The sequence below is a fragment of the Desmodus rotundus genome, chromosome 10, assembly GCF_022682495.2.
Source record: "Desmodus rotundus isolate HL8 chromosome 10, HLdesRot8A.1, whole genome shotgun sequence".
Classification (NCBI taxonomy): Eukaryota; Metazoa; Chordata; class Mammalia; order Chiroptera; family Phyllostomidae; genus Desmodus; species Desmodus rotundus.
In genome coordinates, this window is record NC_071396.1 from 15,332,749 (window position 1) to 15,347,060 (window position 14,312).

The following is a 14,312-nucleotide window of genomic DNA, read 5'->3' on the forward strand; positions in this document are numbered from 1 at the left end:
ATACCTGACTAGTATGTTAATGCAACACACCTCCAAGGCTGACGCTGCGTATCTTATCCTTGTTCCCACAGCAGCTTAAACCAGTACCATATCCGTGATGACATGCACATCTATTGCTACATGAGGTAGAAATCGTCTTAGAAAACACTTTGTGTTCTGGCTTTATAAACTCAAACTTAGGTGAGTCTTTTTTTAAATGGAACCATCGATGGCCTTTGATTACAAATGTACTTTATCACTTGACTTCAAAAAGTTCAACATCAATACCCTATTTTCCGTATGCCAGTGTGACGAGCTTCTGATACTAGATGTAACTGAAGATCTGAGAACAGGCTGCAAGATGTTCTCTGTCTCTTTCTTCTCTTTATTTCCATGTACACACACATATACATGTATATGGATGTACATATATTATATATGTGTATAGTATTTTTATACTGTTCATCTTATTTGGGGGACTCATTTGTATGGATGGAAAGGTCCTAATTTAATTTTTATGGGCAACACCAAATTTTGCAAACAAGCCTCTTATCTCGTTTCCCACAAAATAAATAGTGGAGAACTCTGGTCTCCTTAGTGACCCTTCCACAACACAACAGCAACCTGAGTAAGTATTGATTACTTGGGTAGATCAATGGACCCAAGACCTAACTGACCCAAACCCCAAATGTTCCCAAGGATATTTTATGTATACAAGAATATCCAATCAATTTTCCAACTATTTCAAGTTTGCATATTTTTTGCAAATGTTTAGAAAGTACTTACCACGTGTATATTTGACATAGAAAGAAGAACACAGGAAGCACAGAACAGTGTCCTGGCTGACATTTTCATACTTTGTTACAGTTATTTGTGGCTTAGGGGAAGAGACTATTCCTTCCTGGCTTTATAATCCCCGGGGACCCGAAGAAAGCCCAATACATAGACACAGGAGTGAATAAAAATGTAACTCTTAGACTTCGAAGATCTTACAGTGCAGTTAAATAGGCAACATGTATCCATAGGGAAAGCCAAATAATTTGTCCTTAACAACAATTCAAATGATAGAGAGATAATAGCTTGATTTGGTGCTGAATTAGATGTAGAGGAAGCAAAAGTTGAGAAGGGGGGTAAATGGTAATGGAAAAAAAATACAATTAAAAATACAAAAAATACGAAAAAATAAATTTTAAAAATAATTTAAAAAAGAAAGAAGCTTGTGGGGTAGGAGTGGTTAAAACAACGTATTTAGGGATTACATAAGGAGCAAAGGGAAGGGGCTTCAGGGGAAGGGTGAGCTTGCTGGGCGACGTGGGGCTGCACGAGTATGCAGTGTAGAGATGGGCAGGAAGGAGAGCAGCCGGGGGCAGGCCGACGTCTTTGCTTTTCCCTCTTGCTATCTTCTGACCATTTCTACAACCTTTCACAACTCCGAAAGATAAGAAAGAGCAGATGAATGACAGCTGACCAACTTATCATTTACTGCAATATTTGTCTCAGGCCATATATGGTTTAACATGGGAACGAGGGAATAAGAAAACTCCTTGGAGAACGTATTTGCCAATGATACATCTGACAAGGGGTTAATATCCAAAATTTATAGTGAGCTTATAAAACTCAACACCAAAAAACAATCCAATTTAAAAATGGACAAAGGACCTTAATAGACACTTCTCCAAAGAGGACATACAAATGGCCAATAGACATATGAAAAGATGCTGAATGTCACTAATCACTAGAGAAATGCAAATTAAAACCACAGTGAGATATCACCTTACACATGTCAGAATGCCCATCATCAATAAATCAAATAACAAGTGCTGGTGAGGACATGGAAAAAGGGGGACCCTCGCGCACTGTTGGTGGGGATGCAGACTGGTGCAGCCACTGTGGAAAGCAGGATGGAGATACCTCAAAAAATTAAAAATGGAACTGTCTCATGACCCAGTGATTGCACTTCTGGGTATTTATCCAATGAAACCTGAAACACTGATTTGAAAGAATATATGCCCCTCTATGTTCATTGTAGCATTATTTATAATAGCCAAGATTTGGAAGCAGTCCAAGTGGCCATCAGTAGATGAGTGGATAGAAAAGCTGTATATATATACACAATGGAATATTACTCGGCTGTAAAAAGAAGGAAATCTTACCCTTTGCCACAGCATGGAAGGACCTGGAGAACACTATGCCAAGTGAAACAAGTCAGTTAGAGAAAGACAAGTACCATATGATTTCACTCATACGAATCTAATGAACAAAATCAACAAACAAGCAAAATAGAAACAGACCCACAGACAGAGGACAGACAGACAGCTCTCAGAGGGAGGGTGGGTTGAGGGGCTGGGTGAAAAAGGCGAAGGGATTAAGCCAAAAAACCCCATAGACACAGACAATGGTCTGGTGATTAAAGAGGGAGAGGGGGCTGGGGGATGTTGAAGAGGGTAAAGGGGGGGAAATGGTGATGGAAGGAGACTTGACTTGGGGTGGTGAACACACAATACAATATACATGTGATGTATTATACAACTGTACACCTGAAACCTATGTAATTTTATTAACCAATGTCACCCCAATAAATTCAGTTAAAAAAACTCCTTGGAAATCTCTTTGCAACAACTTGCTGTTCACTTTACATAATTTAATAACTATTATTAATTTAATCATGAGAATAAGACCTCCCAATTGTCAGCATACAGAATTGATTCCCAACCCATTTTTTTTCCTCCCAAGAGAAAATAAGAGAAATGATATTATTATCTGAGACAAATCCCCTGTGTGTTTCCAGTAAGGTAGTTACAATTCCTCTCTTTCTTTACTTCTTAGGAAAGTATCTCCAAAGGTGATGGAGAGAGTGATATTGTTAAAGGGGCCTATAGCCCAGTTTATTACTAATGACAAAGTACTTTGCCGATCCTCCACACTAAGACATGAGAGTGAGCACAATTGCACTAGAATGCGCCTCTACCCTAACATGCTGCTGGGTGTGTGGAAAGGGGATACGAAAGGAAAGGACTTACATCTCCGTCCTTAGGTGGAATGGTCAGCTCCATGTACCCATGAGGGATGTATTGTTGGCTGTAATCGAAGCGGGGTTTCTTCATGAGGTGAGCTCTGACTGTCGAATAGGCACCATCACATCCTACAATGAGGTCACAAGTGACATCTTTGGGAACTTTGTCCGATCTGAAAAATAAAATCAACCATCCAAATTTTTTTAAGAAGGGTCTAGTGGTGAAAATGATGATGTGCCTCCACTTGGGTGTAAAAAGTAGCAAGTCAATAGGGCTACTACGCACTTTGACAAATCTGACTTACAGATTTCAGTTGATGGCTAGAAAGATGGTAACACCTCTATCACAGGTTTTCTTCTGAGAATGAGAATAACACACAACCACACTGATGAATAAAGACATGCTAGGCCATGGAAGTGCGCCTGAGAGTTGAATTCCCAGCATGAAGGAAGAGAGTCTTGAAAAGAAGGCAAAGTGTTCCAAGTGGAGGGAATGTATGCGCCACCGAAGCGATAGGACCAGGACTTTTTACGGACAATATGTTTGGCTCGAGCAGAGGGCAGCAGGAGATAAGCTCAAGAAAAGAATACAGTGTGGGGAGGGAAAAAAGGGAGAAGATTATTTTGAATGCTATGACGAAAGGTTTAAATATATTTTCCTGACAAAAGGGAAAAAAGTATTTTTTTTTCAATTGGGTGGATGAAATATGAAAAGTGGTCACTTACTCTCAATTGCAGTGGATGGACTGAAGTGGACGCAGAATGCAGGAGAGAAGGGAAATGGGGACCAGGTGACCACGGTAGCCCACCTAAAGCAGGGATGACAGCCAAGGACTGTGGTGCTCAGGAAGAAGACATGGACTGTGAGGCCAGCAGAAAAATGAGGAAAAAATAGGGGAAGGGGCCCAGGACGATGATTCTAATTCCCTGGGTGATGGAACTACTCAGGAGTGGGATGTGCTTGGAGAAAAACAGATGATGGAGGTTTCAGATGTGTTGGAGGTATGGCAAGAGGTACCTGTAAAGATGTTTGATGAGAAATTAACATTGGTTAGGATTGAATTTAGGACTGAGAATGAAGGTACAGGCCTGGGCTAGAGAGGTTCCTTTTAGAGATGTGGGTTTATAAGCGGTGTTGAATGGACTGGGAGTTCTTGACACATCACCAGAGTGGGATTAGGAGGCAATAGAGCAAGCTAAGGAGAAGCAGACAAATAGCATCCACAAAGAGAGGAGAAACAGGGCAGTGGAGGGTCATTTATTTCTAGCAAGGAGAGCGCGTGAAGCAGAGTGTGGTCCTCAGTGTGGGGTCCCCACTGTGGAAGACTGTGGGAGGCTGAGCGAGCAGGTGGACCACTGGCATCCTAGAAAGAAGGCATCTAAGGTCTCTTTTCTTTTCTTTTTTTTCAAAAACTCGTCTTTTATTTAAGTGGTGAAAATAAACACAAAGATTACAAAATGGAGTAGAAGAGGTACCTGAGAGAAATTAATATGAAATAGGGTTTAAAAGAGAGACAGAGGTATATTATCTCCAATTGTATTTGAAAAGGGCTCCTTTGTCTAAGGTCTCTTTTCAACGTAAAACTCAGCAACTCTAGGAACTTGCTGAATTAGCCTTTTAGTAATTCAACCCTTTCAGAAGAGCCAGAGAGCAAAGTTTACAGATACAATTCTCCAGGCCAACCCTCCCCTTTCCCCCTGAAGTCAGTGGGCTGAGGGGCATTACCCAAGCACTGTGATGGTTCTCTCCTCCGAATTACATTTCAACAGCCTGTGGCCAAAGTACACCTTTGTGTTGGGATATTTCTCAACAGCTGAGGAAACAAAAAAAAAAGACAGCAAACAAAAATGAAATTCCAATTCTTGTTTCACTTACTCAGATTGAAATAGTGGTCATTCTCAGACAACAGTATGCCAGACCTATTTGTTCTCGTCAATGTAGACATGATTCAAGTGGTAATTTCACAGCTATTTGGTAAATGTTCCAGGATAATTTGATAGTAAAAGACATGGATAAAAATCAACTACTCTCACCTAAAAAAAAAAAAAATCCAACTAACTCCATTATGCAAAGTCTTACATTGCTGTAATTATTGACACCCTGGAAAGGAAACAGACATTACATATTTTAAAAATTGCCTGGAATTTAAGATTTCATTTGTGATTGAAAATGTTCAGCCAAACTCTCTACAACTTGAACTTCTAATTCAAGTTGTGACAAATACAGATTATTGATACTCATTCTTTTTATAATCACATGCCGGAACACTAAGGGGGGAAATGAGTAATAATACTTGAAATTTCTCAATAAACAGAATCAGGTTATGTTAGCATTTTATTAATTTGCCTGCTAGCTGTCTATAGAATTTAGAGATTTTCATTTTCTGAACTATTAATCATGTTCTTGTCATAGTAGTAAACTATGATTTTTGCCCCTATGAATTCTCAAGGATAGGAAAGCTCTAATTACTTCTAGAAGGCTATTTATTGCTTCTAAAGCTACAAATCAGCATGTGGAGATTAGCCCCAGACCACATAAATGGAGTAACCAAGATCCTGGAAGGAAAAGGGAAGATGCCTGAGATCACAGGAAATAAAGTCAGACTTTCAACTCCATATTCCTGTCTGTGAATATCTCCTTTTTTCTAAGCTTTGGACTCTTCTGCTCCATTCTGACTATGTGTGATTTGGGGTTTGAAGACTTTAAGATTCTGGAATGTGAGATTGGAGGTTTTAGAATATTGAAATCTGAGCGACCTTAAATCAAAGACTCATTCATGTATAAGAAATCTTTTTGCAAATAATTTTAGAGAAATCAAAACTGACCTGAACGACTAAGGCTGTATTTCACAAACACAAAATGTATCTGTGGAATCTATTTTATTTTTTTCTTAAATGTATCCTAATACATCCCAAAGAATTTTCCACAGGACAATCGTCCTGGGATGTAGTCCCTCCAAGACAAGAAACTGTTCTGTGGTCAAATCCTTTGGAGAAATGCTGACTCTCTGGCCATGCTGGACGTACTGCCGGGTCTCTAGCTACCTGTGATGCTTGAGTTTGAAATGTGTGGCTGGTCCAAATGGAGATGTATTGTATGCATTGCATTTTCACAACTTAGTACCAAAAAAAAAAAAAGAGAGAGAGAGAATGAAAATGTCTCATAAATAACTGTCATATTGATTGCACATTAAAATGGGAATATTTGGACATATTAGATTAAAATGCATTGTTAAGTTCACCTGTATCTTTTTCGTTTTCTTTTTAATGTGGTTAACGTAAAATTTACAAGTACACACGTGGCTGGTATTGAGGCTACGTCTGGGACGGCCCTAGAAGGCCTGCCCTGCAGACTAGTAGAACAGAGCTCTGAGAATCCCTGTCAAAAGGAAGACTTAAAGCTTGTTTGATGCAGGGCTTACAAACTCGCTTGACCACGTGTCCTTTTTCTGTTTGTCTTGCAGAACAGTTATTAACATCCCACAGCACAGTGAACCACGGTGGGGTAGAAACCCTCGTGAAATGCTGATGCAGGAAAATGCTTTAGTTAGAATGGCTCAGAGTGGAGACCGTTCAGCCGAGGAGAAAGGAACAGTTACAAGTGACTGGACCTGTGGAATGGGCAGCTCGTGCTTTCCAAACACAGTTTAGGAGCGAAGAGGTTCGGCGTTCATGTCACAAAAGCATTGACGGCATTTAAGAAGTTGCATGTGGTGTCCCACATTTCAGTGCACGGAGGCTGCACCTTCCCCATGGGTGTTCGCTCCTCAGTAGTAGCAGCTCTTTCACATATGATAGTGGGGGCAGTGACGGGAGTAGTTAAAAGCATGGACTTTGGAATAAACAGACCCAAGTTTAAATCCAGATTCTACCACTTATTAACAGTGTGACTTGTTACACTGAGGAGCCCTCTAAGCCTCCTTCACAATCTGCACAGGTCAGAGAAAGACAATTCCCACCTCACGTAGTTATCGGGACGGTTATACACATCGATGCACAGATAGCACTTAACCCAGTGCCTGGTGCCTTAATGAATGTTTGCTGTTATTTTTATCCTAATGAATTCAGAGGACGCTATAGAGAGATTGTCTTAGGTGACCTGTGTTACATTTTTAAAGGGTGTTCTTTGGTTTACTTATTTTCTTAAGAACAACATGAATCTACCTAGCCATCTAGCCACCTAGCTCCACTGTACCCATCTGCCCATCCAGAAGACAGTCTTACAAATGTAGGAAAAGGAACTGATTTAAGAATCCTAAGTGCTATTTCTTAGGTCCCTGCTGAATCAGCTAGAATGACTTTCCCTGTCACTCCTCTTTCCAGTTGAATTCAATTCAACAGACATATTGCAAGCTGGCTTTGGGCGGGGAATTGTGGAGAAACAGATAAATCACGTGAGCTGTCTTGAGCTGGACTGCTCAGGACAGATTTAGGAGCCAAGAGAATTACTTTAGGGGAATGCTTTGCAGTACAAATATTCAGTACAAATGCTGAAGAGGAGAAAGAGCTACATGGGATGTGATTGGATCGACTCACCAAGCTACAGATTTAATTACCAGTCCAGGGGCTTTTTCGTGAATGACTAGGCCTTACTTAGTTACATTAAAAACCTCGGCGTTATATTTTAGGCCTTCCTCTTCCTCAACCTCCTTAGTCCTCCATCTGCTGGGTCTCCTACAAATACCATGAATCTACTCCCTTCCCTCCACCCATGTTGCTATAGCTTTAGTCCAGGGCCTCATTTTCTTTGGGCACAGAGATTGTTCCAGCACTCTTGCAGCCTTCTCTTAGCCGCCACGCTACAGCTTTTTGTGTTTCTGAAGTGCAAATCTAACCGTGTCACTTTGCAAATCATTGGAGCATATCTGTTGCTCCACCGGACTGTGCATTACTCCTCCGGGAGAGCACTCACTCGTTCCGGTGCCTCAAGACCACAGGAATTCAATGCACATTGAACGAGGGATTTGCATTTAGATCACTGAAGAGATGAAAACGGGATGCCAGAGGATGTATCACTACTGCTTTTCAAGAAGGACTTGGTATCGTATGTTGTCCTGCTCTTAATAATTATAAAAAGAAATAGTAAACAAATCCCAGTAAATCATGTGACAAGACTAGTCTCAGGTGCTATACGCAGAATGACAACTGGTGAATAAAGCATTGGACTTACCAGTCAGTAGATCCTTGTTCAGATTTTCTCGGCTTATAGAAAGAATATACTGCAAGAAAAAGATAATAGATACTGTTTGTTTCTGGAGAATGGGAAAATATAACTCTATGTCGCTCACTCAAAAATAGGAAAAATTTATTATTTAGCAGAAGGTTGCAATCTTAATTTCGTGACCATTTAGCTATGTAGCCTTTTAAAAAACTAAATACTTTAACCAAATACATGTAATACGATGCTTAAGTTTAAGCCTCGGCTCTTTCAAAGGTTAATACTATAAAAGCCAAACCCTTCTCTTGTAGGAAAATGTTTTCACTAAGATAGTCGTAGTTTAACAGCAAATTGTAAATCTCATATTTTCATCTTAGGTCTCCAAATGAAGCTGTTTAAAAGAACTTGAGAAATGACAGTATCACCAGAATAAATGTACTATTTCCAAAGGGTTTCATTTCAAAGTGAAAGGGTGTGTGTGTGGGGGAGGGGTTGGTGGCGGTGGTGGCCAGAAGGGGGTTGGTAGGAGCGGATCAAGTCTCCCTGGGACAGGTGTTGATGGTTTGTGGCTTTATAGGACAATTCAGTGGGTTGACTGTTCTGTGAGGCATGGTGGGCACATTATGTAGGGCCCACCATATTCTTAGTCTATTAATTAGGCTCACCTAATTTTAGTCTGTTTAGTTTTAATTTTAGTCTATTTTGAAATCAGAAGAAGAAAAATTAGTATAGTGAGTATATAAGAATGAATCCAGCCTACATTATAGTACTATTTATACCAATGCACTCATAAAATCTAATTTTTACTACTTGATGTTTTACAGAGGAAGGGGCTCCCGGAGGCTGGACCGCCTACCTCGGGCCCATGAAGGACACTCTGCAGCCTTGCAATGCAGGGCGAGTGTAGTGCTTTAAAAATGTAACCATGCCACTTTCCATATTGTGGCATATGTCACATTGAACACAAATATATTAATTTAGGACTCTTTACCTCATCCAAATGTAGAGACATTTAAAATTAACAGCTACACCTGAACTTGGTAAAACAATAGTTTATTCATGCTACCAGGGCAATGATGGAGGAAGGGCTCCCTGTGTCTTTGCTATGAGCAGAAATTAACAGGGACCTATTCACTGTCTCTTTCCTAGTTCTGCTCTGCAGTCTTCTGTGTCACTAATCACCTCATTTCCGCGGAAGCCATGCTTGTTATTCAAAGTGTATTAGGAAACCGTTTAGTCATAAAGGCATATTTACATGGGGAAAATATTCTTTCCATGTCCATAACCAGGCTGCAGGGAGGGCCTCTGTCTGGTCCACTCTACATCTTTCACTGGTATCTTTTCATAATCAAAAGATAGCGTTACTGCCATCAAGCCTTTACCTGTTCTAAACTATTGATTTTATGAAAAATAATATAAATAACTAAGTTGAGCTATGAAACGGCTCTTGTAACCAAAACAATAATACTACTACTAATGATAATAATAATAAAAATAATCTAAAGGAAGTTGGATTATCTCCTTTGGAGACTACTAAGACAAAGCTGGCGGTGCTAGCTTTTTCAGATATACGAGAAAAAAATGTTCACATTCTTTGTGCTGAATGCCTTCGAAAGAGAATGTTTTGTAGTAAGGGAGTACCATTATTTTGGACTCGGGAGATTAGAAGTAACAACTGGGGAGCTCTGGCCTGCTCTGTATATTGGAGAATAATTTGATAGTTCCCAGGACCCTCTGGGAGGGAGAAGGGAGGAACCCGCAAGGCAGGAAGAGCCTGGACGCTGTAGGGAGAGAGAACTGAGAAAATAGCCGGAGGAGGGAGGCTCAGCTTGGAGAAGGGTTTCAAAATGGATATTGGAGCTTAAACAGTGCCCCTGGGGATTTCAAGGTTGTTTGCTGCTCTGTAGGCAGTGTGAGCCCCGAGGGACCCACAGGTCTTCAGGACGTTTGTGTGTCCTTTGAGTGAGCACTGTTTGTGGAAATTGGTGGAAGAGGTGAACTTCCTGTCTGGACCATCGTGGTACATGGTCAACACCAGGGGAGAGGGAGTGATCACCGAGGTGCAGCAGAGGCCAGTGGAAGGTAGGCTCCCCGGGGATCCATAGAAATCCCGGGGTCCTGGGGAAGGCTTTGGATTGCTGCCTTAGTGGAGTTAAGCAATTCAAAGCAATTTCAAAGGATAAGGAGGCTCCCATGTTCGACTGAGACATGAAAACAAGGATGCAAGCCAAAGAAAGAGGGGTGGCTATAAATTTAGCATTAACTCCATTCTTAAGAATTGAGAAATGCAGGATTGGTGGGGAAGGAGTCATTTCCTCCTTCTTCTCATGCATGCAAGGCCCCCAAGTGGAAACCCCCACGGACACTGTCACCCTGTTGGGAAACCATTGATGATGAAGCTACTTCTGTCTGTCCCTCTCTGACAGTAGAGGTAAGGAAGCCAACTTTCATCTCGGGTCCAAGTCACTCTCCTCATCCAGCTTTGCTGATACAGCTTCAAGCCATATCTCACTCCTTGCTCTATTTATACTTTATTGGCTCACTCTTTGCTGAGGGGATGGATATGATGAATTGGCCTTCCTCAGCACATTCCACGTTAATCCAAGAAGGTGGATTGATTATTACAAATCACTCTCAATTTAGTAAGAGACATAGCGTGACAAAGCAGTACTGCCCAGCCCTCCAGGAAGGGCCCCTGCCACCACACTCTGCTGGCTGTTGTCTCAGAGGAAACCTGCCTCATTTTCCCTTTGCCCCTGGACTCTTGTAACCATGCAGCTTCTTTCTGCACCCGTAAAGCAAGGTGGGTAGAGTCAATGAATTTAATAAGGTTGCATTGCGAAATGCGAAAGTGCATATGTGAAAGTGCATTTACACGTTTTCTCATCCAATGCACACTTACCCCTTGAAAAATCTGTATTTTTTCAAAATCTGTTCTCACCAACTTGCTTGCATTGGTAGACTCTCACTGGACTGGGACAACACCATCTCACTGCTGAGTTAAGATTTCAGCAAACTGTCTATCTCGAATTTCACTTTCTCCGTGAAGACTTCTCTGGAAGCCAAAGCTTTCCTCCCTCCCTGGACCACACAGCTGAGCATTCCTGCTATCACTCAGCTGCTTTCTTTCCACAGTGAACTTGATTGCTAGCTATCCTTACCCTAGCAAGGGTTTTCTGAGACCCCTAGCAAGGATTCTACTGCTATGCGTGTTCCGACTTTTTCTCAACTACCTGTAAATCACCCATTCTCACCCCTTTCTTCATTGTCCAAAAAATGCTTTATATACCCCATGTTGCTTCACTGTCATTGGAATTTTCATGGATTTTTTTATGTCTGTGCAAACCCCCCATGACAGGTAGTAAACTTTGATTTACTTTGGTTAATCTGTCTCTGTTAATTTGGTTACTGGCCCAGCCAGAAGAATCTAGAAGGTGGGAGGAAAAGTATTAATATCTTCTAGCCCCCAGAGCTTATACTTGACTTGAACATGTAAATTTTACTTGCCTATTTAGAAGAGGTGATTCTTTTCTTTCCTAAAACCCCAAGCACAATTTGGGGCCAATTAAACAGAATATATTAATTATCTGAAAATGTTTATCTGACTACGGATGGTCAGTGGACTTTTGTCCCTTCATTCCCCTGCCAGGCTCAGGAATGAAAGCTCTGTACCTGTGTTTTTATAATGCCAAAATTAGCAGGTTATTATTTCTAAAAAGTAATGAAATAGACAATTTTCATTCTTCCCTGCCACCTCTTTCCCCAAAGCCCTTAATTCCTGGAATGTTTTACGTTGGACCCACTTTTTAAACAAATTTTAATTGGGGCAAAATACCTATAATATAAACTTTACCATCTTAACAATTTTTAAATATACAGTTTCGTGGCATTAAGTACATTCACAATGTTGTTACAACCATCGCCACCACCCACCACGGAGCTCTTTTTTAAAATTTAATCTTTTGGGGTTTTTTTTCCATTACCATTTAGTCCCCTTACAGAACTCTTCATCGTTTGAACTTGAAACTCTGTCCTCATTAAACAATAACCCCTCATTCCACCTTCCTCCAGCCCCTGGCAACCACCATTCTACCTTCCGTGTCTGTGAATTTAGCTGCTCTGGGGAACTCATGTAAGTGCGTTCATATAGTACTTGCCCTCTTGCAACTGGCTTACTTTACTGAGAATTAAGTCCTCAATGCTCACCCACGTAGTAGCGCGTGTCCCTTCCCTTTAAAGACAGAGTGATACCCAGTGTCTGTTGTGTAGAAAACCTATGCTTGTCCTGGTGTCTCTCTAACCCTCACATGACCAACCCCCACTGGGTGTCCCATCATTTAACTCGATTCCGCACTAGCTGTCTGGCGTTAGCGTGAATCCCAAGGTTAAGGGCTCAGTCCCACAAGACTGCCCCTACTTCAGATGCCAATCATATGTCCAGTTTGTCACCTATGCCCCTGTCTGATTGGCTATACATCAAAGTTCCCCAGAACCCCTTTTCGGGTTTGAATAATTTGCTAGAGTGGCTCACAGAACTCAGGAAAACAGTTTACTGTGCACCAGTTTATTACAAAAGGAAATGAAAAAGCATGCCGGCATACAGAGGGGCGTTCAGATGGAAGAGGTGTGTAGGTGAGGCACGTGAGAGGTATGCAGAGCTCCTGTGCCTTCTCCAGAGCACCAACCTCCCAGCACCTGCTCAAGCTTGCCACCCTGGAAGCTCTCTGAACCCCACTGTCGGGGATTTTTATGGAGCTCCCGCATATCCGCGTGATGAATCACTTAATCCATTTTCAGACCTTCTCTCCTCTCCATAGATGGAGGGTAGAGCTGAAAATTTCAAGCTTCTAATCATGGCTTGGCCTTTCATCCAGGAGCCCACCAAGAGTCACCTCATTAGAACAAAAGATGCTCATACTACCCAGAAAATTCCAAGGGATTTAGGTGCCCTATGTCAGGAACTGAAGTCAAAGACCAAACATTGGAACAAAAGATGCTTCTGGTGCCCTTATCACTTAGGAAATTAGAGGGGTTGTAGGAGCTCTGTGCCAGGAGCCAGGGGCAAAGATACATATATTCTGTTATCTCACATACGCTTACACCACATTTTGCTTATCTGCCCACCCATCAATGGACATTTGGGTTGCTTTCACCTTTTGACTATTGAAATGCTGCTATGAACATGGATATTCAAATATCTGTTTTGGGTTCTTTGGGATATACACCAAGAAGTGGAATTGCTAGATCATATGGTACCTCTGTTTTTTAAGTGTTTGAGGAATGGCCACACTATTTTTCACAGAGGCTGTACCATTGTATGTTCCCACCAACAATGCCCCAGGATTCCTTTCTTTTTCTTCACGTCCTTATTTTCTGTTTTTGTTTCTGATAGTAGCCATCGCAATTGACATGGGCTGCACCTGCTACTTTATCATCAGAAGATCTGGGAAGACCTTGGTCCCTGAGCATGAGTGTCTCCTGCTACCTACCCCAAGTGTGGTCCACAGACCAGCAGCATGGACACCACCTGGGTGTTGGGGGTCGCAGAACTTCAGCCTCCATTCCAGCCACACAGAATCAGACTACATTTTAACAAGATCCCAGGTGAGTCTGACCATCATCATTATACTTGCGATGGCAGGTCTGTGGAGGGTCAGAGACTCAGAAGAACATGAACTTCACTTGGATTCCATGCTTAAAATGAGGTGTTGCTGGATAAAGCAAGTTGGAGTTTTTCTCTTATTGATAGATGTTTGGTACATTCGTTCTCTCAAAGAAACAAACTGAGAAGGTGTAACTAGATAAAAAGGCATACTTTGTACAATTCTGTGTGTTACTGTGTAAAAGAGAAGTAGAAAACTGACAGAGCAAGAAAATAGATTTCTTTTAACAAATGCTACATCACATTCTGGACTCATCATAGAAATTATGAACAGTGAAGGCATTTCAGGCTTATTCTATAAATTCCATTATAATTCAATTTTGGGTTGGAGAGTTAGGGAAGGCAACATCATAAAAGCCCTGTAAAGTTGTTTTTGCTTGGCAATAAATACAGGGCAATTTTCTCTGTGCAGCTGAAAGGAGATGGAAGGGAAAACGTGTCCAGCAGAGCAAAGCATAGAGCATAGGGGGCAAAAAAAGCCCCCTATGATGACAATAATA

General features: G+C 41.3%; 1 protein-coding gene across 1 annotated transcript in view; it reads right to left on the reverse strand.

The window, feature by feature from the left end:
• The window catches only part of KMO (kynurenine 3-monooxygenase), a 39,459-nt gene that overhangs the window by 12,528 nt on the left and 12,619 nt on the right, over positions 1-14,312 (reverse strand). The window contains 3 exon segments of the mRNA XM_024575972.3: positions 3,000-3,165; positions 4,719-4,806; positions 8,163-8,211. Of these exon segments, the coding sequence (XP_024431740.2) occupies positions 3,000-3,165; positions 4,719-4,806; positions 8,163-8,211 (303 nt within the window).